Source organism: Chrysemys picta, chromosome 2, assembly GCF_011386835.1.
Source record: "Chrysemys picta bellii isolate R12L10 chromosome 2, ASM1138683v2, whole genome shotgun sequence".
Lineage (NCBI taxonomy): Eukaryota > Metazoa > Chordata > Testudines > Emydidae > Chrysemys > Chrysemys picta.
The window spans coordinates 42,652,901-42,676,248 of NC_088792.1; the positions used below are offsets into that span (position 1 = coordinate 42,652,901).

At 42.0% G+C, this 23,348-nt stretch overlaps 2 protein-coding genes across 19 annotated transcripts in view; one reads left to right on the forward strand and one right to left on the reverse strand.

The window, feature by feature from the left end:
- The first annotated feature begins 3,627 nt into the window (after window positions 1–3,627).
- C1QL3 (complement C1q like 3) lies at window positions 3,628–15,440 on the forward strand. The gene is made up of 2 exons (XM_005282433.4): window positions 3,628–6,534; window positions 12,363–15,440. The coding sequence occupies exons 1-2, from the start codon at window positions 5,947–5,949 to the stop codon at window positions 12,540–12,542; spliced, it is 768 nt and encodes a 255-aa protein (XP_005282490.1). The 5' UTR covers window positions 3,628–5,946; the 3' UTR covers window positions 12,543–15,440.
- Window positions 15,441–15,504: 64 nt separating this feature from the next.
- PTER (phosphotriesterase related) overlaps window positions 15,505–23,348 on the reverse strand; it is a 43,406-nt gene continuing 35,562 nt past the window's right edge. For all 18 annotated transcript variants that reach the window (XM_042856711.2, XM_024106295.3, XM_008169665.4 and 15 more), the window contains 2 exons: window positions 20,492–20,632; window positions 15,505–16,373 (listed from right to left, as the gene is read on the reverse strand). In XM_042856711.2, coding sequence (XP_042712645.2) covers window positions 16,163–16,373; window positions 20,492–20,632 — 352 coding nt within the window. In that variant the 3' untranslated portion in view covers window positions 15,505–16,162. The remainder of the gene's footprint in view (window positions 16,374–20,491; window positions 20,633–23,348) is intronic.

Consider the following 23,348-nt stretch of genomic DNA (forward strand, 5'->3'; position numbering starts at 1 on the left):
TCACTGTAATTTTCATGTGCCTCACGTCAACATTATATTGTACACATTAGAGAGTTATGGGTGGAAATTAATTTAAGAGGAGAATATAGCTTGTTGACTTCCATTTTAGAGTAAAAGCAGAGATGGAAGCACGTAGGAAAATGATAAGTACAAATTTAAATGGGGAGGGGAGATCTACAAGAACTGACTTTTATGTTTGCAATTAGCAATTTAATTTTTGCAATACTTGAGCACAGATGTGGTTATGAATGTTTGTATATGGTTAGTTACTGATCTTTATGTGTGCAATTATCAAGTTATATGTGATCATTTAATATCCTTAAACTTGGTCAGTTAAATGTTCACTCTTATTTGATTAAGACTAATTTTATATGTGCAGTAATCATTTTATATCTGCAATAATTCATCAGTCAAAACACTATATACATGACTTGAATATAGATCTTGCAGTTTAAAAATTCTTCCCCCTCCTAACTAGTCATATTTTACTGATCTTTTCAGATTAAAAGATAAAAAGGAAGAGAGATGTTGAATTTATTTGCAATTTCCCCTCGCTGAGCCCTGTCAGTTGAGTGACAGCCCTCTTTGAACTCAACCCTGATTTTGATTTGAAAACTGGTTGTAATCCTTTCAAGATTAAACTTAATTTTTTGCAGATTATTCTGATACATACATTCTTCTGGTACCAAACCCATCCTGATCGATGTGTCAAAGGTCATTTTTCTTTGTGGTAAGATTTAATTTGGAGGATTATTGACCACAAAAAAGTTGCTCAAATCTTAGAAAATATCCTGCCAACAGAAATGCTAAATTAAAATGTTTGGGGGAAATGATAAGCAGAGCACCAGGATTCCTAAACACAGAAACTGAGAATCTTTGGTATACAGAAAATCTAGTATGGTTAAAAAATCCAGCACATGACTTGCATCACTACAAATATATTATCCATTCAGATGAGCTGATTACTGATTTTCCACCAACTTTCAGCTAAACAGTTCTTTATCCACCAGATGATGCTGTTGAGTGGCACTGGGCCTTCCAGACTCAGGATACCACAAATCTGCCAGTGCTGAGATTTTACAGTGATGGGTGAAGCATAAGAATGTAGCAAGAATAGAAAAGCCCAGAAAGCAGAACTCTGGTGCCACATGTGATAGTTCGTAGTGGTACCTCTAGGCCAGCCATTCAGATGTGCTCCTTTCCCCTATTCATATTGTATTTCAAAGTACATATTTTGAACCCGGTTCATTGTTAGCGTAAGTGCGTGTAACTCTTTGGGACACCCCAGCACTGACTTTGGCTCCTAACTTTAAGCTTCAAATGTATCCCATTAAACCAGCAATTTAAAGATACAAACCAACACAACTTTATTTTCTATACGTTTTTTTTCTGACCAGCTGTAACCTAAAATGCTTTTTATGGTTTTTAAAGCAGCAAGTGTTAAAAATAATATCTGAACAAAAGAGAAGCAGCTGTGGACAAGGAAGAAAAGCTGTGGCTTCACAGGCAATTTCAAATATAATCATGGTGCTCGGTACAACATCAAATCAACCCCTTGTTTGGCATATGCCTCATTCTTACTAACTCTACAGTGTGCCGGGCTGCCTTATTATCAGAACTTTTTCCTAGCGTGCTCTTCTGGGCCTAAGACTTTACATTTAGCAACAAGGAGGCAGTTGTAGTCCTAAAGTAGCCATTTTGTTGCTGGCCATATTTCCCTGTCTTCTAGCTAGTGAGTACCTAGTCTGTTTTCCCTTTTCTTATTACCGAGGTGTTGGTATATCCTCACAAAGAGATGTAACACTCAGATTATGCTTTACACCTTCGAGACTATATCAACGTTAACCAACTAGTCAGTAAGGAAAAGAGCTGTAGGTAGGTTGTTGCAAATGGCAGGAGCTTGGGAGCAGGAGGTGTGTGTCCAAGTTCAAGCACCAGCAGCAGTATCCTTGTGTGAACAGTAGGCCTCTTATACCGAAACAGAGAGATGGGGGGAAGTGGTTAAAAAGGTGAGAACAAGGCCACGGGAGGTTGTAAAAACACACCTCTACCCCTATATAACGCTGTCCTCAGGATCCAAAAAATCTTACCGAATTATAGATGAAACTGCGTTATATTGAACTTGCTTTGATCTGCTGTAGTGCGCAGCCCCGCCCCCCCGGAGCACTGCTTTACCACGTTATATCCGAATTTGTGTTATATCGGGGTAGAGGTGTACCTAGACAAAGAAATGTAAGGACGATCACTGTTGTAAGACTAGCAACATCTAATGTAGGTGTAATGGGATAAATTAAAAATGGGCTGTCAACCCAGACTTTACCTTGGAAGAGGGGCTAATAAAGTAAGCACTACTCCAGCCTTAACTACAGCATATCAGTGCTCAAAAGTACCACGACAGGAACACAAATGCCCAGTTTTTTTAGCCAAAGGATAAGTGAGCCCAAAACATCTGATTTTTCACAGTGCCTTGACTTTGTTCTAGTCTCAGATTGTTGGATCCTTCAGGGTAACGTTTGGCCCCTTTGGCTCAGTCTTACCTCTCTTATATGTGTGCATTTTTCTATTAGAAAGGAAGGATGGTCTTGTGGTTAAGGTACTGGGCTAGGGCGTGGGCTCAGGATATCTGGGTTGAATGCCCAGCTCTGCACAAAGTTTCTTTGTGCTCTTGGACAAGATTTCTCTGTGTCGCAGCTGAAAAATAGAGGTTAATAACACTTTTAGCTCACAGATGTTCTGAGCACAAACTCCCTTATAATATTTTTGGAAGTAGTTAGGTACAGTGGTGCGGTGGGCTATCTGAACAGATTATTAGCCATACGCAGTACTTTGTCTTGTTTGGGTTTTATTCATTTTCCCTCCTAGTATGAAAAACTGCCATTTGTCAACTACTGTAGTTTGAAATAGGCCTATTGCCTGTCTCTTCAGTGCCTCTTCCCATCAAGCCCGAACTGTTCTCTCTCTGACTTTGAGATCCCTTCTTTGGGCGAACTGTTGCTGTGCCAAGCAGACCAGGAAGAGGGCTTCAAAAACACTAGGAAAGACTACAGGAATCCGAGAGCTGAATCAGTATCAGAAAGCCTTGATTAGCCGGAAGGATGAGTAAACCTTTTCCATTTGTATAATCTTTCGTCCTAACGGCTAGGGAGAAGCACTGATGGGTGTGTGGACAATATTAAATGGGGGTGGCCAGTATAGACAAGGACAAGGAGGATCAGCAACTGTGTAACCTAATAATAATAATGAAGATATTTGAAACATTTAATTACTTGATAAACTGGACTAAATTCTGACTTCAGCTACAACTGTGCAACCAACCCCTCCAGAAGCCAGTAACATATCAAACACTCACACCCCTTAAACATGTTGTGGAAGTGCTGAGCTATGAATAACTTTCCAGATGGAAGGATTGGGGCCTCTGTATATCCAGGGCTGTTCTAATCCAGAGGAAGGTGATCTTGTGCAATACTTTTTTTACACATACCCACCAAGGTCACTGAATGGTCCCTGACGAACCACACATAGGCAGGATGAGCATTTAAGACGATTTATTTATTTATTTTGCAGCCTGATGCACTTGAAGTGGGGCTTTACAAGCAGCCCTGATCATGATGTTACTGGGGCTGGGGAAGAATGAAGCTGAGGATGCTTCACACTGCCCTATAGCTCCTACCAGAACTTTTCCTTGCAAAGAAGAAAAAGCAGACTTGTATAGCTTGTCCTTTGGGAGGAGGCGAACGATGTGGTCTAAACAAGTGGCTTCAGCTGATTTCCAAAGGGCTGGAGTGGGAGCTCATAGCTAAGGGAACTGACTAGCTTGTGTCTTTGCCAGATAAAGATTTTTTTTTTAAAGAAGTAGAACGGTAACAAAAAACAGAAAAGGGGGAAATATTTACAAGGGCGGGAAGCGGAAGCTTTATCAGCAGCCTGCTGGGGAGATAAGCAGCTGGGCTGGCCCATCTCTGCACCGCTTGGACTCACTCGTTGCCTTCGAGTCTCCCAGGAAAGAGCAAAAGGAGCTGCTGACATTTCTGCTTAAAAGGAAGAATCGATGAATCTTTGTTTCCCACCGCCTGCCTGTTTGACCTTATTGTGTTGCGGAGTAGAAAAGAAAGAAAAGGGAAGGGGGCGGGGGGAGGCGATTCGTGCTAACAAAATCCCAGACAAGATCGCAGCCCCTCTGATCGTCGCTGGAGATGGTATTATTTGGTTGTTGTCTTAGTTGCTGCTGGGGCTCATTTCGGATTCTCGCCCCGCTGTAATAAGTCATACGCTTTCCAGCTATCATCCCCGTATTGACAGGCAAATGTCACCCGCCTTTGACTGACGTCCATTGCTCTTGCATGCAGAAGTATGATTTAGGAATCAATTCTGCTTATTTATTTAAAGAGCGCTTTGTGCAGTTTGTAGCTTTGTTAACTGGGTAACTTGCTTAACAGCCTCTGTGGGGAGTTGGCCCCAATGTAACATGCAGGCTGGTCTTTCACCTACCCACTCAGACCAGAGGTGCCCACCAGCCCCCAGTGGGAAGAGGAGGGGAGGAAGGGACCCTGCCATCAAAACTTATTTCCTGTCCCTATCTTTACCCGGGGCAGTCCTATCTTTACCCTAGTCCTGGGCTAGGCTGATTTGCATGAGCGGGAGCCCTTTTCACTGGCTTGGTTTCTTAAACTTCTTTATCACAATACCATATTCTGAACAAAACGGGAGCTGGCTACAATATGAAGCAGCCTTGGACAAGTCACCAGTAGATGGTTTAATTTTAATTCCAAGAGCGAGACATTTCCCACGAGCTATTTCTAGGGGTGTCATAAGGAACCTGCCCGTGCTCTACAATCCGTGGGAGCAGCTAATCTCCTTTCGCCTGAGCGGAGGGAGGTGTGGTTTCAAATAACTTTCACTCGGACAATCAGGTGAAGTGAGAAGCCTGGTCCTGAGATGAAAAGTGATATTTCCAATCCCATGTTAATGTGGCTGGGGAGAGCTCGGGGACCCATTAACCAGGAGGTGGGGGTGACCTTTCCGTCCTAGCTCGGTGACCCGTCAGGTATCCAAACCCTGCTCTTCCCCTCGGGCCGCTCCGGAGAGACTCTCAGCGCCAGGGAGTGCCCACGATTTCACTGTTCATCCGTTTGCAGGGAGGGAAAAATCCCCACACTGGCAGGGTGATGCCAAACTCGGTGTGAGTGGGAAGAGCGGAGCAGCTGCTGGAATGAGATGCCAAAGCAGCTCCCCTTTCCCCTGCGCTTTTGGGTGCCTATAAATTGCTTCGGCGCCTTTGTCAGCCTCCTCTTCTCCTGGCAGGTGGCAAGCGGGCAGGCTCCAGCGCTCACTCTGTCGGCAGCTCCGCACCCAGCCAGCAGCCCCGCAGAGCGCCCGCGGGTGCGCGTTGCAGGAAGAAAGCAGGAACCGGCGAGGAGGGGACGGGGCCGCTGCCGCGAGGGGGGATTTTTCGTGCGCCCTTGCAAGTTTCACCAGCCGGCGCTGCCTTGGGAGACTTCTTGTCGCTGCAGAAAAAAAAAAGGAGGGGGGCAGGAAAGCGGGGCGATCGCGAGGGGCGCGAAGAGGCCGGCGCGAGGGAAAGTTGATTCGAAGTGGCACCGTATGCAAAAAAAAAAAAAGTCGATCGCCAGCAGGAGCATAAAAGTGTGAGCGGCTCCGGCGCGGGGCTGCAGCTCCCTGCGCGCTAGAGCAGCGACAGCCACAGGTGCCCGGGGCTCAGACTTTGCCTTGTGGAGAGGCCGCGGGCACTTTCCTCGCCCCATCGCCGCAGGAGCGGAGCCGGGGGGCTCGGGCTCGCCAGGGGTTTCGGGGTGTTTTCGGCTCTGAGGAGGTCCCCGCCCAACCAGCAAGATTTTGTCCAAAAGCAGGCAGGAGGATCGCCCTGCGCTGAGCCGGCTGGTGGGCAGCAGGCGGCGGCTGATCGCGGCCGGCGCCCTGGGGGTGGTCATGGTGCTGCTGCTGGTCATCCTCATCCCGGTGCTGGTGAGCTCGGCCGGCACCTCGGCCCACTACGAGATGCTGGGCACCTGCCGCATGGTCTGCGACCCCTACGGCGGCACCAAGGCGCCCAGCACGGCGGCCACGCCCGACCGCGGCCTCATGCAGTCCCTGCCCACCTTCATCCAGGGACCCAAGGGCGAGGCCGGCCGCCCGGGCAAGGCGGGGCCCCGCGGGCCGCCCGGGGAGCCGGGGCCGCCCGGGCCGGTGGGGCCCCCGGGGGAGAAGGGCGAGCCCGGGCGCCAGGGCCTGCCAGGTCCCCCCGGGGCGCCGGGGCTGAACGCGGCCGGGGCCATCAGCGCCGCCACCTACAGCACCGTGCCCAAGATCGCCTTCTACGCCGGCCTCAAGCGCCAGCACGAGGGCTACGAGGTGCTCAAGTTCGACGACGTGGTCACCAACCTGGGCAACCACTACGACCCCACCACGGGCAAGTTCACGTGCTCCATCCCCGGCATCTACTTCTTCACCTACCACGTGCTGATGCGGGGCGGCGACGGCACCAGCATGTGGGCAGATCTCTGCAAGAACAACCAGGTGAGGGGCCGGGGCCCGGGGGTGGGGAGCCCGGGGGCGTCAGGGGCCTGGGGAGGAGCCCGGGGCGGGGGCACCAGGTGCCGGGGGAGTCCGGGGTGGATATGGGGTGGCGGGAGCGGGGCAGACCTGGATGGGACATAGAGGGGGGCCCGAAGGCAGAGGAACTAGATGTGGGGGATCACGGAGAGGGGAGACGCGGGGAAGCACCGGCGGGAGAGGAGAGGAGGCAGTGGGAGGCCGGGGAGAAGTGGGCCCGGGAGGGTGGAGAGGAGCACACGGGGGTGTGCAGGGGGTACGCAAGGGCAGGTCCGCGGGGGAGGGGTGGTGTCGGGCAGCCGGGGGGGGGGGGGGGGGAGGAGGGGACGGGCCCCGAGAGGACGCCTGGCGGGGAGGGGACGGACACGGGACCGGGGGGCGTTAGGAGCTAGGCGGCCCCGGGCTGGGCCTGTCCCGCCCCCTTAAGGCCGATGGGGAAACTCCCCGTTGGCTTCCGGGGAGGAGGCTCGGAGCCCTGCGATGACCTCGGGGGACGGGGATTACGTCCCTTCTCTCCCAGCGAGTCAATCCGGCTTTGCTCTGGGGAGCCGGGACCCGGCCGGCCGGGCGGGGCAGAGCGGGGGCTCCGGGGGCCCTGCAGCGGTAGCAGGGCGGTGCCAAACCTGGGCGCTGCTGTCTGGCTCCTTTTGCCCTCGTGTTCCCCACCCTCTCCGGTCCAGCCCGGGCCGCCCTGGGCACGTCTGCACAGGAAGGGGGGGAGGCCGCCGCCCCGGCCCAGCGATGCTCAGTAACACCCCGTAGGGTGCTGAAGTGACAGCGCTTGCAGGGGAGTGAGCTGGAAAGCACCGCGGGGCATCCGGAGACAGCGCCGTGCACAGCTGAGAGACTCTGACAAGCACGTGGGGGGAAGCGATTCCCCGCTGCGCTCCCCTCCCCCCCCCCCGCCCCGGGGGGCGGCTGTGGCCGGGAATTGCTCCTTTCCCTGAGCAGCACGGCCTCAAAATGGGGGTCGCCGCGGGGAAGCGGATCTGAACTGTACCCTGGAGGGCTGCGGTTAACCCCCCGCTGCCTACACGGGATGCTCCTCTCTCAAGCGCCCAGGCCGGGAGGCACAGAAAGGCGGGGCCCATGGGGTGGCCAGAGAAGCCAGACGCCCTAAGAGTTTCTGTAAGATTACACTGGGCAAGGGGTTGAGGGAGACGCGAAATGCACGGGAAGCCAACGCGCAGTAAGAGGGTAATGGGAACATGGCCCAGCTGGGGACTAGAAGGGGCAGAACTCCCATCAGCAGGAGACATGGCCACTTACTCATTCTACTAAGAGCTAAGTAACCAAGAGGCAATCCGAATCTCCCGTGTGAAACATGCCATCAATAGAAACTACTGGACACAATATCGGGGTGATAGGCTGGCAGCTAGGGGCTTTTAAGGCACTGTTGACAGAACGGGTAATTTATTATTCTGGCATAATTCCCCTGTTAAAGCACTTTTATAACTAAGAACATTAATATTATCTACAGACTCCCTATTAGTACTCTCTTAGGTACAGATAGAGCAAGAATTGTGGATTTCTTCCAAAATGTAACAGCCAAACCAAACATGAAAGAGCCCTGGTTTTTAGGGCTCAGAGTCTGAGATTCGCCATCTTTTTCGCAGCAACACCGAAATATTCGACATAATGAAAGATCTTGAGATGTTACAGTATGCAAGACAGAGGAATAATCCATTTTAATTAGTCTAAATGCTGCTTCTGCTGAGTTTGTGGAAATGTTCCCTGTAACTTTGCACCTCTTTCCTGTACGCCGAACACACACACACTCTCTCGCTCTCTCTCGTACTAACTACTATAGCATTTCGCTATGCTGGTTAATGGACAGTGGGTAGAAGAAGCTTGTCATGCTTTCTGAAATGATCAGAGACGCTTGGCATGTGGCCAGAATTACCGGTGGCTGCTGAAGCTTTAAATTGGTCAGATACGAAGATTCTACTGTAGTTTCTAAATACTATTTATATGAACTAACGCACAGGGAAACTTACAAGCGTGACTACTGTTCTACAAGTAATTCAATAACTATAAACTGTTTCCTACCCCAGGCCTATTCTGGGACTAGAAAGCCAACCGACACCGTACCTGAAAAATTCTATACCGCTATGTAAAGAATTTCCCTCTAGTAAATTGAAAATGTTGCAAGGTTGATGCTGGCAGCTAACAGAAAGCGCACACTGCAGATTTGCTGCTCTCTGTGCAGTAAGACTCCAGTCTAACCCATGTGCTGGGCAGGTTTTCTTGGACTGACAGGGATAGGGATTGTTCTCATAAAGCTGAAATTTGGGATTCCATGTCACTGTGCCATGGTCACTATTCCGTGTCGCTTTTCGGATTAACGTTCCCCCTCCCCCCTCTGAAAGGCACAAAAATGAAGTTTAAAAATGCTTAACACTCCTGTACAGCGCGATTTCACTGTACTGTAACCAGACGCGAGCCATTTCACTTAGGCACTGTGTTGAATGCAGGCGCACAGATGGAAGCAGCAAAGGCCAGTAAATTAATCTGATATGCCACTTAACCTTTTGTTTATGGTTTCTCAGAAGTACCGTGGAATGGAGTTATGAGGACGTCAGCGGCAATTAATTAAATTAGCAAATGTCGACCATAAATACTGCGTCTGCAGCTGAGCCTGCACTATTAAAACAGTGCTAAATTGTAGTACAACCGCGCTGACTTCTTCCTATAAAAGCAATGCTGTGTAGTGAGTCTACCGTATCTGCGATTAAATCATGAGCCTATATTTGGGTATTAAAACGTATTAAGTATTTCTCCCACTACCTGCTAGAAGTAAAATAAAATACCACTACGAAGTAAGTGAGGCGTGCATTTGAGAAAACCTAATTATAAATATTAAATTGAGCCTGAGACTAACCGAAAAGATCCCAACAATTAAGATCTCAACCCCCTAGAATGACTACACATACACAGCTCACGCTGAATGAAAGGAGAGTCTTGTGTACAAGGGATGTTAATTTTTTTTATCTTTATATGTAAGATGAGAAGTGGTGGTTAAGCTTAAATAGCAGGACTCAGTTTATTTGAAATTAATTAGTTTTAGTGCACGGGTGCCTTTTTTAAAAGTGTGATTTGTTCGTGAAACACTGGTGGGTGATGCAATGTGATAGTAGTTAACTTTCTATGGTATTTGTGAAAAAGGCTAGACATTATAAAATGAAATTGTTAAAACGGGGTCTGTGTCTGCCCTAGATGCTGTTATATATTCAATAGTATTCTCTAAGGGAGGAAATTACTACGGGGAGAGGGCATGATTTATAGGAAAAATCATCCCAAAGCAATGTATATTAGGAAGTTCATGGTCTCCAGTGTAACGCATTGCCTTCCTTAATAGTTATAGAGCTTAAACACAAGAAGTGCTGAGATCACATTGCTTAGCCGGTATGTGTTTGCAATTTCAGTGTCCCAATGTACCTGTATAAAATGATGAGGTGGGCAGTCATGCAACTTATAAAATGGATACTACATTAATGGTTTAATTTTGAAATACATTTACACTCTTAGGGCAGTACACTTAGGAGTCTTCTGAGACTATTTTCATAGGCTTTAAAAAGAAATTACATTGGCTTTCCCAAACAAAGGAAGAAAAACCCTTAAGGGTAACACACTGGATTGTGCGACCAAGTTAATGCATTTACAGGGCTTTGTGGCTATACACAAATTAATACAATCTGCTAGATTATTTTTAGGTTCTCAGTGTCTAAATCATTCTCTCAGTACAGCCAATAAGTACTCCTAGAGTCTTAGCAATGAAATGTCCATTGCTGTAGCGAACGTTTATCACCCATAAAGTCTTCATAATGAACACCTTTAATGGTAAAGCCAATAGCCCAAATAGTTTGTTAATGTACCGCAGATATACTTATTCATAACAACACAGGTATAAATATTAGATATATCCAACAAGTAGAATTTAATTGTGGCATGAATTGAATTTGTCTGTGTGTGTGTGTGTGGGGGGTGGTAATTTAAACAATTCAATTTACCAATGTGCAGGGCATTAATTCCCTAGAAAAATCATTTTGTTTCACAGATATTAAAAAACAAACTAACCATGGCCACATATTTATTCCCTCTTCCTCCATTTATAGTAGCAATAACAACCTCTATTTTCTATGGAGGAGTATTTCTGGAGTTAATGGCCCAAAGCCATCAATTCTGCCCTGATGGTCATTAATCCCTAAGAAATGTCCCGTGCCTTGATAGTTATTGCTGAAATAATGGTCAAAACAGATCATCTCAATAAACAATTATACATGTGAACCAATGACTCCTATATTAATGTATTCCTTTAAATTTGCACATTGTTATGCAATTATAAACCTTGTAAGCCGGTCTCACTCCTGCTAGGTGATGCATAGAGAATTTTTGCTGCTTAAGCTTCATAATGAAATACCTTGAGATCTGGAGTGCTAAAGAGCCTTTCTTTTTAACATTTCAGTATTAACATGGGATCATGCCACATGAAAATTTAATCTGAAAACCTATCATTTAAACTTTAAAAGGAATGCATGGAAATTCTAGACTTATAATTTTTTTTTTTCAATTCTGAAGATAAAAATCCCACATATTGTAAGTCAAGTCATGCATTATTACTTACTTCTGGTTTGCAAAACCACTAAATCACTTACTGCTCTGTATAACTATTCTAGAATAGGGCCAAGCAACAAAGATGATGTGCTATACTAAAATAAATCACATACAAATCAGTTTAAATATTTTACAAAGCAGAACTAAATTATAGTGAAATGATTTGAAGGATTACCTTTACTTGAGGATGCGACAGAATATTCGTAGCTCAAAACTGACATACAATTTGATATTGATTATAAATTCCTTTCAGTTTGCTAATAAATTCCTTTTTCTTTGCTAATAATGACAAACTCAATTAGTAGCCAAACAGTAAGAAGGGAAAAATGTTTGCGTTAAAGTAGTATATTCAGTTTTTTAAAAAAATCAAATATCTGAAATCTCCATAATTCATCTTAAAGTACATGCTGATGTAATTTTAAAATTTATATCTTTTAGACTGTACAGAAGTTAAATGATTAAGTGAAATATGTGGCAAGAACAGAATTTCCTACTATGGATTGGATTGTTTACCCACTAGTATTTTTTTGTTCTTCAGCATTTCATTTAGATTTTGATTACTTATTTGGAGATAAATCAACTACAAGGGTTTAAAGTTCATTGGCAGAAAGATATTTTATTTCTGTGTTTTTGCAACACGATCTGGTAACTATGATGATCAGAACATTTCTGAAAAACTCTACCTTAATACCTGGGGCTGATAGTGATCTCATGCCAGTGTAAATCGGGAGTAGTTCCACTGGAGTTAGAGTTACATGAATCTAAAACTGGAGTGAGCCCATAATCAGGTCCCTGGAGTCTAGCTATTTTTTGTTAAAAAAAAAAAAAAGTCCGTAGGAGCAAAATAGCTGGAGATGTGAGAGTGAGCAGTTTCATATTAATCAGAGGCAAACAAGCCATGTGATAATGATTTGAGTTAAAATATTTAGCCTACTTGCTAAATATGGGGAAAAAGGAAAAATGGGAGAACTTGCTGCTACACTGTAAACCATTTCTAGCAATGGCAGAAATAGTGATGATATTGTTAGGGGAAAACTACAGCTGAGAAGTGTATAGGCATATTTAAAGTGGCACTGAATGTGTGCAACTCCTTTTTACGACATGTTTTAATTACACCATGCAGGAGGAATGTCCAAGTTTCATAACCAAACATTGATGTTTGTTTTTGTTTTACATAGGTTCGAGCTAGTGCAATTGCTCAGGATGCTGATCAGAACTACGACTATGCCAGTAACAGCGTGGTTCTTCATTTGGAGCCAGGAGATGAAGTTTACATAAAATTGGATGGAGGAAAAGCACATGGAGGAAACAACAACAAATACAGCACATTTTCTGGATTTATTATTTATGCTGACTGATTATGAGTTAAAAACTAAGCTTGTTCTTCTAAGAGATGGATTCACGTGGCAAAAGTCAATGAATCAAGAATCCAGCGGATACTGACCATGGGACACCTCAGTAGTGGGGGAAAATCAAATGCTACCTGACTCACATCTGTATGACACAGAAACCTTATATTAAAAAATATATATATATAAAGCAAGTTAAACAGATGTGTGATCCACTACCGCCAAAGCAAATACTTATTGTTAGTGTCGATGTGAATGAAGTCCTATATAGATCACAAATTTTTATAGGAAAATCTAAAGACACTGAATTATTTCTTCAGTATATATGATACTTCGATGTATTATGATCTTGCTGCTTTATCCATACGTCAGCTTTGGTTCTTGTGACTTACCCGCTAACTATGATGCTTGGAGTCCACTCATAGTGAGGAATGAGTTTACAATAAAAGGAAGAGGTAATTGAAATGCTTCTTCTCTCCAAAGGAATTGTTTGCCTTGTACTTTTGTTATCCTTCTATCTAGAACTAGAAACTAATAAGTTTCAAGCCTTAACTCTTAATTTCCCTGCTTTGTGAGTGTAGGTCAGGCCTTTAAAATTATTTCCACCTGTTTGTTTAGTTTAAATTTCCTTTCCCTCCCCTTAATTGTATTCTAAGAGAGAAAGACAGAAGAAACAATTCAATAAAAATATAAGAGATGATATAACAAACTGCCTATATTTGGACCAAATCCTGGGTCCACTGAAGCCAATTGCAAAACTCCTATTTGGCCTTTAATATGTAAACAGATTTGGCTCTTAATTTGTAAACATGTGTAAATACATATATTTAGACAATTTAACAAACCCATTCTTGATGGTTTGTTGTGTAAATACTGTTTTAGCAAATCTAACATCCACACTGCCAGGCCAGAATAATTTTTTTGCTGCAATTAGTCTTCAGTGTAAATCTGTAGTTACTACTTTTGTTTAACAAAAGATTATTTATGATTTGACATACTACAAAGAGTCAACTGAAGTCATTACATAGAACAGTGTGAGAAAACCACTGGTCAAAATCCTGCTCCGCTTATTTATGCAACCAGTCTTGCTGAAGTCAGTGTGGATACTTGCATGAGAGTGGGATTTGGACCCCATGTAATGATGCCAACACACAGTACCTGTTACAAGGTATTGCATTCATTTGTAGTATGGTGTGACTGAAATTAACAGATAAGCATATTACCAAATATGAAAACCAGTTATGCAAAGAGAGAAACAGATTTTCAAATGCAAAAAACTGTGTACTAAAACCTATTTTTCTTATATATATCTATATCTATATCTATCTATATCTCAAAAAGGCTTACTCAGTATAATATACTAATAGCCTGGAGAATTACATTGTAAAAACATGCTTTTCAGTTATAGTTCTACAAAAATCTTTTACAATCAGTAATAGCAGCAATATCAGTAATACCTCTATAAAAAGGATTTTTATTTAGAAATTATGTTTTTGTTTTTTTAATTGCTCCCACAACAATACTTGCAAGTTTAAGTCTAAAGCAAAATTATAGCAGGAATACATAACAGAACCTTTACGGCAGGGTCAAAATAATTACATAGCTTCCTGTTGTCATGCTGATGCAGTATAGATCTTAGGTGACATTCATGGCAGAATAAAAATACTATTTGTATAAATTGCTATGGAGTAGTGAGAGGCCAGACCTAGTTTTTCTGTTTTACATAATCTGCAGGGCCGGCTCCAGGCACCAGCGGAGGAAGCACGTGCTTGGGGCGGCACATGCTAAGGGGCGGCATTCCATCCATTCTTGGGGCGACAGTCTGAGTGGCTTTTTTTCTTTGCTTTGGCAGTTCGGGCAGCTTTTTTTTTTTCCTTGGGGCGGCAAAAATAGTAGAGCCGGCCCTGATAATCTGCCCCATGCAACCTTCTCTAAACTACCAAGGGAATGGGACAAATTGAGATTTGTCATATACTAAAGTGTCAAATATCTGCCATAATTAAAGAAAAATATTTTCCTCTTTGATTTTTTGATAACTGTAAGATAGAGATTTTAAAGATAGAAAAATCCCCCCTAAAAAGCATTTATTTACATGGTTAAGGCATTTCTTACACAGACCACATCATTCTTCTGGTCTGTTCCTCCTTTGGACAGCTGTTCAATTCAAAAGACATGATGTGCCATCAGTCTATGCTCAAAAGAGAATCTCATATGTAACAAATCTTGGTTCTCAAGAGGGAGATTGTGCTTCATAACTGCCTTTTTTTTTCTGTTCCCTCATTACATCACATCAGTTTGGTTAAACATTACTACTCTCTTTGTAAAAAAGACAACAACCCATATTAATGGACTGTACTGATTATATGCAATATATTTTATAATAGACACATAGTTGACTTAACATCTACTCATATCACAATTGCTTTTATTGCAGATGACCACCGCTACAGAGTGGTTGGCAGCAAAGCCTTGGAGATTTCTCATGTAGGTATCAAATAACAAGGTTTCAAGCAAAAAATCATTTATAACTAGCAATGCACATTCACCAAGAAGTGACCAGGAATACTTCATTACCACAGGACATCAAAAGCTGGACACGTGAAAGAATAAGCTGTTGAAATGAGATTGGCATTGCTAACACACGATCTTTTCTTTGGATAAATAAATATTTACCCCTGTTTTGGTCTAGAGGAAAGAACAAATATTTAAATGAAAAACATATATAAGGCAAACATTTCTTTTTTGAATCACATCTTGACAAACTGATTTGTAAACTGATTAAATCATGGCCTTTGTTATAATTGTAACAACTCATTAAATTGTATTATGTAATATATTTGGCCTTGTGGATTTTCATCTTTTCAACATCAAGCTGATTTGCATGACATTTCATATTTTCACTTGCAAGTTTCCAAAAGTTCAACTCAAAATTTAACATAATTAAAAAAAAAAAGACTTCTAAAACATAAAGTTGTTAGTGGTCTACAAATTGCTTTATTAAAAATATATTTTCCTTGTATTCTTTTATATTTTCATTTAAAAATAATCTCTACAAGTTGTAATCATGAGAGATACAGTACCTTTTTTGAAATCACGTTGTCTTCCTTCTGTTATTCTGTTTTCTACAGTAGCTATTTAAAAATGCCATATTCTTTTTCAAGCATTAATTAAAGAACAGCAGGATAATTAACAGGATCATCAATATTACAAGGAACATCAAATCGCTCCAGAAGGGGGCTATTTAACTGGAAACATTTTAAATTTCCTCAAGTAGTTAAGCTGATGCATCTTTAAAAAAAAATAATCCTGAATGATAACTAACTTTAGTATTAAATCTGCTCTTTGGAAGCAGTTATTTCAATATTTACTTGGAAAGATTCTGTAGTTGTGCTCAAAACAAATAACTCATTCAGGACCAGATTATTAGAGGTAATCAGATGGAGAGATAATACACAACATTTTTTGTTCTAATTAAAAAGGGAAGTGATTACCTGCTCTTTGGGGGTCTTATGAACATCACACAAGTTTTCCTCAAAAAAACCTAGCTTTAAAATGACCACTCTATTGAAACAAATCTGACTTTTCTCAGCAAGTTTCACATACAAGATGTGAATATCTAATCATGAGCCCTATTTAAAAGTCAGCCACTGTTTTGGGTTCTCGATCAATATCTTATCAATTATAGTTTGGGGTATGCCTCTTATTAGCAATTTAGGAACAATGTTTTTGAGGATATGTGAATATCCATGACCTCCATATTTCATCAATCGATTCTTAGTGTGCACATCATGAGCAATTACAATTCTGTCTTCATATCCTTCGTCAATTAACATCCGAATCCTGTATAAAAGTAAATACGAAGTATGTCCGTCAGTTAAGAGTTCATACAATTCTGGAAGTAATACAGAAATAATTAGTATTTAAATATTTTACAGGGCCATACCTCTAGTCTGTATTATAAATGAAATGAACTATTTCAGCATCTTTAAAAGAAACAAGCAGGCTTGTTTCTTAAATATACACAAAAGATTAAACTGTCCTAGATCCATTTTAGAGAGAAGAAATCCCTTTGAAAGCAAGACAGTGTGACACATCTGGAGTGATGAGTGGGGAAAATCCACTTTGCCAGGATTTATTACACTGTTTTGCAGTCCTGCTCCATCAGTGTCAATGGCAAAATTCATGGATTTCAACATAAGTAGGCCTGGCCCACAAGGCTAAACAATCACTTCCTACATACACTGTTCTTCAAATGATCATTTAACAGGATTAATTCTTGTCTCTAACCTAATATAAACCATTGCCACACCTGTACTGCTAAGTAGTTCAGTTGCATTTACACACTTTTTTTGAGGGATTTCCACAAAGAACATGGTAATGCACAGGGATTAGATAACTTCAAACCATGGGTCTTTCATCTGAAGAAGCAAATCTCCTGGAGGATTTTTGCTCACTCTACACAGCCTTTCTTAACAATACTGGTTTATTATTTTGCAATGACACAAGGAAAAGCAAAACCATGGGTGTAAATGGCTGTAGCCCTGCTGAAGTCAATCAAGCTTCTGAGGATCTGACCCAGATTGTTGAAGTTTATTCACAGAATAAAGTATGGGTGGATTATGCAAATATTAACATTTCTTTAGTGAATTTCCTTCTGGAATAACTGGGCTATAGACATTTCAAGTCTTTGAGAGTCACCAATTTCCACAAAGACAAAATCACACAGATAACATCCCACCCTCAGCAGCTTATCTATGGAGAAAGTCAATTAAAATGGCTAGTCTAGCAGCAGCTGTCTTTGCTAGTGCTGTACAAATAAAAAGTAATGTCAGCAATATCACAGGTGTAAAGGGTGAATTCCACAGTCCCTGTAAACAGATTTTGCACAATCAGAGAGAGGGCCAAGTTGGGACAGATGATAAGCTGATGGCTAATGTCTTTCCCTCTGAGGGTGAAGTTTGACTGGTGGATCTGTAAAGATCACCTCTTCTGTGGCAGTGCAGAAGCAGCTTCATGAACCTTCCTGCATCCTGCCACCCTCTTCCAGTCAGCAGAACCACTTTGGTTCCACTCCTTTCAGCGTGTTCCTTCCACGCTTGCAAAATGTGGAGGGGTGGGGCATGATTTGCCCCCTAAGAGAACAAAGGTGGAATTCTGCTGGCTGATATACCTTCATGATAAGAATCTACTATATCTGAAGGTTGTTCAACGTGCTTCTCTGACAGCATCTACTGGCACAGAAGTGACTGTCAATGTGTTTTGCCCAGGTGTACGTCTTGCTGCATTAAGAGGTGACAATGTTACCAAGAGTCCTGAGCTCCCAATAGCTTGCAACATTAAAGTGGAAGAGATGAATATTAGCAAAACTGGTGTTTGTTCATTGCTTATCACTCACATAAACCTTTCGATTCCACCATTTTTACTAGCACTTTGCAATTTTGATTTTTTCATTATTTGAGTGTGCTTTGATCCTGGACAAGGAACATTATATTATTTTGTCATCAGCAATATGAAAGTTCTTACTGGCAGCTTGGGGTGGGGGAGGGCAGGATTTATACAGAAGATTGGTTATAGGGAGATATGTGCATGCAGCTGGGCAAAAATCATAATCAGCCTAAATCTGGTAAATAAGGGGACTTAGTGCCAAACTGGAGGTTTTTCATAAAATACACATGCTAACGTTGTAAATACTGTAGGTCTGCCACAGTGAAAGTACGTCCTCCTTCCCAAAACTACATGCCAGTGCCAGATTGTGTACTTGGTAGAGGATAAGATGACAGTGGCTGGGTCTGTAAATCAAAATTTAGTACTAACCAAACCACCAGATCTGAGCAAGGAAAACCAGATAATGAAAAAGTAGGTAAGATGTGCCATAAAAAAACTCCCAAACCAATGAATAAACACAAATTTTGAAGGAGATTATGTCAGAGATGATGACTGGGTCAGTCTAAGATCCAGGCAGTCCCAGAAACACAACTTCCCCCACTCCATAACTTTCCTAAAAATTTACAATAAATCTACACGCCTTCTCATTAAAAAAATAATTTTCAACATACCCTTTGCATAGACCTATATTATATGTACATACACATACATATTTATAGCTGTATTTGTGTGACTAGACATACACATGTTTGTAAGTTAATTCATACATAAGTATTGGATCTGAACATGAATATGCTTGAAAATGTTCTTCTCTTTGAATACTTGTACAAACAAATGTAGGGGTCAAGTTGATAGGTATTAGTTTGTGTGGAATACAAATCAAATGTCAGCCTATTAGGAATCTGCAGAAAAACAGGAGGCTGCCATTGTCATGGTATTTCCAACGTGAACACACTGAAAGTACAAGAAACAGTTTAATGGCGTTTCCAACCCAAATACACACACACACAACCAGAACAAAAGGCAATCTTGTAGTATTTCTTTTTATAAAAAGCCTGCTGCCACACTCATTCAATGCCAGGGAGCTAAGGAGGAACAGCTGTGGCTGGGGGGGAGGGGGGGAAGGGGGAATATTATGGATGAGACAAAAAAATATTACCATGATTAAGGAGAGACACATTACCCCAGGCCCAGTAGAGCAATCCTTTTGGATGCATAGCTCCCAGTGTTTTCAATAAGAGTTCTACATGCAAAACAACTGCAGCACTGGGTGAATGTTTTGCAAGCCTATGTTAGAAAGGCCAAGTGTGAAAAACTGTTGTTACAACAGAACACGATTTGAGATAGTGCGTGCAAGACTGAAAAGCAATATAAATAGAGAGAAGATTTCCTATTGTGTAAAACCAGAGATCTTTCAGGCATAGAGAAAGTCAAGTGCAGAATCAGATAAAAACTTGGCAGAAAGAAAAGAGATAACAGTCTGAAACCAGACAAGAGAGATTGTGCAGCCAATGTAACAGAGGCAGCCCAGGCAGAAAAGTAATGTTCACAATAGGAGTTAAAGCTAGAAAGATATTTCCTATATTTCGTCAAATGATGGGGAATCGTAAAAACCTTCTCATCAAAAGGTGAGGAGAAAAAGGTGTTTCTGTCCCTGGGAGAAAGAAGGGATGGCATCTTGCCACTCGATTAGGAATGACACTGCTGACAAGTTGACACAGAGGATCCCACTCCAAACATAGCAGGAAGCCCCAGCCTGGGCAGATCGTACCCACCTCAGACACATACCTCAGGGGTCTGTCTCTTTTGTAACCTCTGGCAACACTTGTACAATGTGCTATGCTAATAAATCTCATTGAACTGAACTGATATTGGAGACACTGATTAGAAGCAGGGAAGAGGACAAGAAGAAGTGAACATGAAGATCATTAAAGAGTTTTGAAGAGAAAAGATAGGGAATGTGGTGGTGGTGGGAGAAGTGACAGAGGGCCTAGCAGATAAACAGATCATGCTGCACAGTGGAAGCAAAGGGGCAAATGCACCTTTCATGTAAGTGGCTGCAGCTCCATTAAGGCCAGTGGTGAATTTGGGCCAAAGTCTTTTACCCATTTATCAGACACTACAATTAGACTGGACAATGGATAGTAATAACACCTAATACAGGGATGACTATAAACAAAGGCCAGACCTTTATGTAATCACATTTATTCCCTCACTTTGGAGACCAGGATGCTAAAAAAAGAGCAACCACTGCACATGGTGATATTCAACTAAATGAACAAATAATTATGAATAAACATCTTTAAAATATTCTACTTGCTTAGATTTTCATAATTGCGTTTTCTGTAGAAAGAAATATTTGTATTATACATACCTAGCTAGGTAAGAGACAGAGTTATATTTATTGTACTAGATAGAAGTACCAGCAACAGTAAACTACCATCATTTAGCATATCGGTATGAGCAGTGAGCAGGACCATTCTGTGATGCATTTGAAACCTGCATACCAATAATTTTCATTTTCAGTAGCTAGCAGTGTTATTGTTTATACTTCATTGCATTGCACTAGGTACCTTGCAATTCTTTCATTGTCACTTGGCATATCAATATTGGGATGGAAGTGGTAATGAAGAAATTCTGTACCAAAGAGGTCATACTCTAGGTAGCATCCAAGTTTAGCGAACTCCAGCAGTTTCTTCTCATCAAATATAGTCCTGCAGAAAATACAAAGCACAGTGTAAACGTGCATAAACAAGTCATCATCATAACACATGTTGGAAATGGTTCCAGAGCACCATGTTATATGGACTACAGCATTTAAATATATCACTGGGGGAAAGCTTACTGCCAAGGAACTAAAAATATTTGATCAGGTTTACTGAGAAATTGAGCTACTGTTTGAGAAATTTAAGTTCTTAAATAATAATAAACCAACGTATTATTCAGTCTTTTCCCACGTCATTTGGAGATTCCATGCCTTTTAAAATATGTTAACGTGTAGCATAACAAGTGCAATTAGAATTAACTTCAATAAGAAAAAAGAACCAAGATGCACATGCTTAATATCAGAAACTATCCTGTCACACACATGAGGAAGGAAGGCTTTGCTGTTTGTTTGTTTTTTAATTCAGAGGGATGTTTATTTAAAGCCAACAGACTATTTATGTGAATAAGGACTACTTGCCCCAAAAAGAGGTATCAGATCAGGCACTACATATAGGGCTCATTTCATCCACTACTGAAAGGCAGACATATTTTGGGGTCTTCTTCTTAGCATATGTGCAACATGCCTCAGGTAACACATGACCAGGATTCATCACTGAATTTGGTCTGCTGGTTGGCTTCCCTGGCCAGGACTGGTTACTGATGGGGAGTGTGACGTGAATGCCGATCCACCCCCTTCCCTTTGGGGTAAAATGCTGAAAATGTTTAACACACAACACTACACACTGGCTTAGGACTGAAAACCCTACCCAACAGAGACAAAAGATAAGGTAGGCAGAGTGTAACGGCTCATACTGGAATCTCACCAAGATTCCCTAACTTAACATCCCTATTCTTGCAAAACAATGTAATGGCATCTTGAAGTAGTCAAGACCAAAACTAAAACACAGCACATCACTGGAGCACCAGTTCAGGGGGAAGGGTGACAATTGGTGAACTAACGACTTCTTGCAGCAAGCAAGTCCTCCTTGGAAATGTCCTCTCTGAAGACCTCGGAGTAGATTCTTCCATCTGTGATAAATTCCTCTGAATGATGCAATATAAATCTACCGATACACCCATAACATGAACTTTCTCACATGGAGGAAGCTTTTTTGGGAGGGATAGGGAGAAGGGGGAGGGGCGGAAGAGAAAACATTTAACAAAAAGCAAAAACAAAAAGTAAAATAACAATTTACTTTGCAAACAACGTGCTCTGTTCCTTTATTATAAGCACAGATATTTGCATTTAAATAAGAATGTTCACCTACAGCTTCTCCTTCTTTTTGATGCCACAAAGTTATTTTTCTCAGTTTAATTACATCATAGTCTGTTGCTATGGAAATGACTGATGTCACAAATTCAATATTATGACTTAACAGCAGAATCAAGTAGGAGGAACAGATGGGCTGAGAGAGAGAAAACCCTTGTTCAGACAAGCCTGTCACCAGCAGGAGTCTCAGCATTGTCAACTGTAATTAATAAAAACAAATTCTTTGTAAATACATTTCACAGTTTACACAAGATAAGAGCTTGTGACCAAATGGGCTTTCAAAGTGCAGTGCAGAAGAAGGAGTGGCTTACAGTGCCAGCCCTGCATAGTCCGAGGGGCTGCAGTAGCCAAGAGAATGAAGCTAGTTCCAGCGCAATGCCAAATTTCATAGGAGTAATATCACAGGCATGAAAAATTATTTAAAAACAATTGTTAGTGGTGGGCTCACAGGGGACTATATATGTTATGATTATTAACATATAAAGCATTATCCATTACATACCTTCATGACATATACACCATGGATACTGTAACAGTAGCCATGGGTACCAGTGAATGCTCAACCCTGTCATGACAGGGCACCTTTGTAACCTTAATCCCTGATAGGTGACAGGGGCCGGGAAATAAAAAGTTGACTCTTCCCAGCCCTCCTGTGTATCACACTTTTATTACAGAGCCCTAAGATAGAATGTAATAAAAAGCTGTACTGGAAAACATGATGTAACTAGCAGTATAGAGTTAACCATTATAGTCCGTTCCTGATGCTAAATAGTACTGTTATGCGTTGAATGAAGACAGGCATGAAGTTTAAATCTACATACAAACTTCTAAATGTAGGGGATCTGGATACTCCAGTACAGAGATGGGATTAAGATGCTAAATTCACTTGTAGATGCTGAACTGGACTTCAAAATTCGAGGTCATTCAGATCCTGTGTTCCGGTGAGGGCCCATCTCCAAGTGTGTAATGTAAGGATATAATAAATATCAGAACATGTCATGACTTGTATCAATGGCTGTTCAGCTGATGCCGCACTTAGAACTTTGTGGCCCTGATTCTCCTCTTGCTTATACTGTTGTTGTTTTTTTCACCAGTGTAACTCTGTTCAATTAAATGGAATCATGTATAATTCACACCAGTGTAACTGAGAGGAGAGGCAAGCACTATGTTTAAAAACAATTTGTTTTGCTACATTCTATCGAAGTGGTTACAAAAGTCCCTGGCACTGCCTGTGCAAGTTGCTGAGCACTCTTGTATCCACAGATTAGGGGGTTAATATGTTTTTTAGAAAGTCCAAGAAATAAATCTACAGAAGATTAATCACATATTAATGCATGAAGAGAGATTGTGTGATGTATATAATTGATTTTTCATTTATTTTTATAGCACTAAAGCATTATTTTAAAAATTAATCAAATGTACCTAAAATGTACATGAATAATTTCGGGCTCTGG

Excerpts from the sequence above, each read along its gene's own strand:
- C1QL3 (XM_005282433.4), top strand. The coding sequence starts at position 5,947 with ATGGTGCTGCTGCTGGTCATCCTCATCCCGGTGCTGGTGAGCTCGGCC. Across the intron at positions 6,535-12,362 it reads ATCTCTGCAAGAACAACCAG|GTTCGAGCTAGTGCAATTGC; the intron begins GTGAGGGGCCGG and ends TGTTTTACATAG.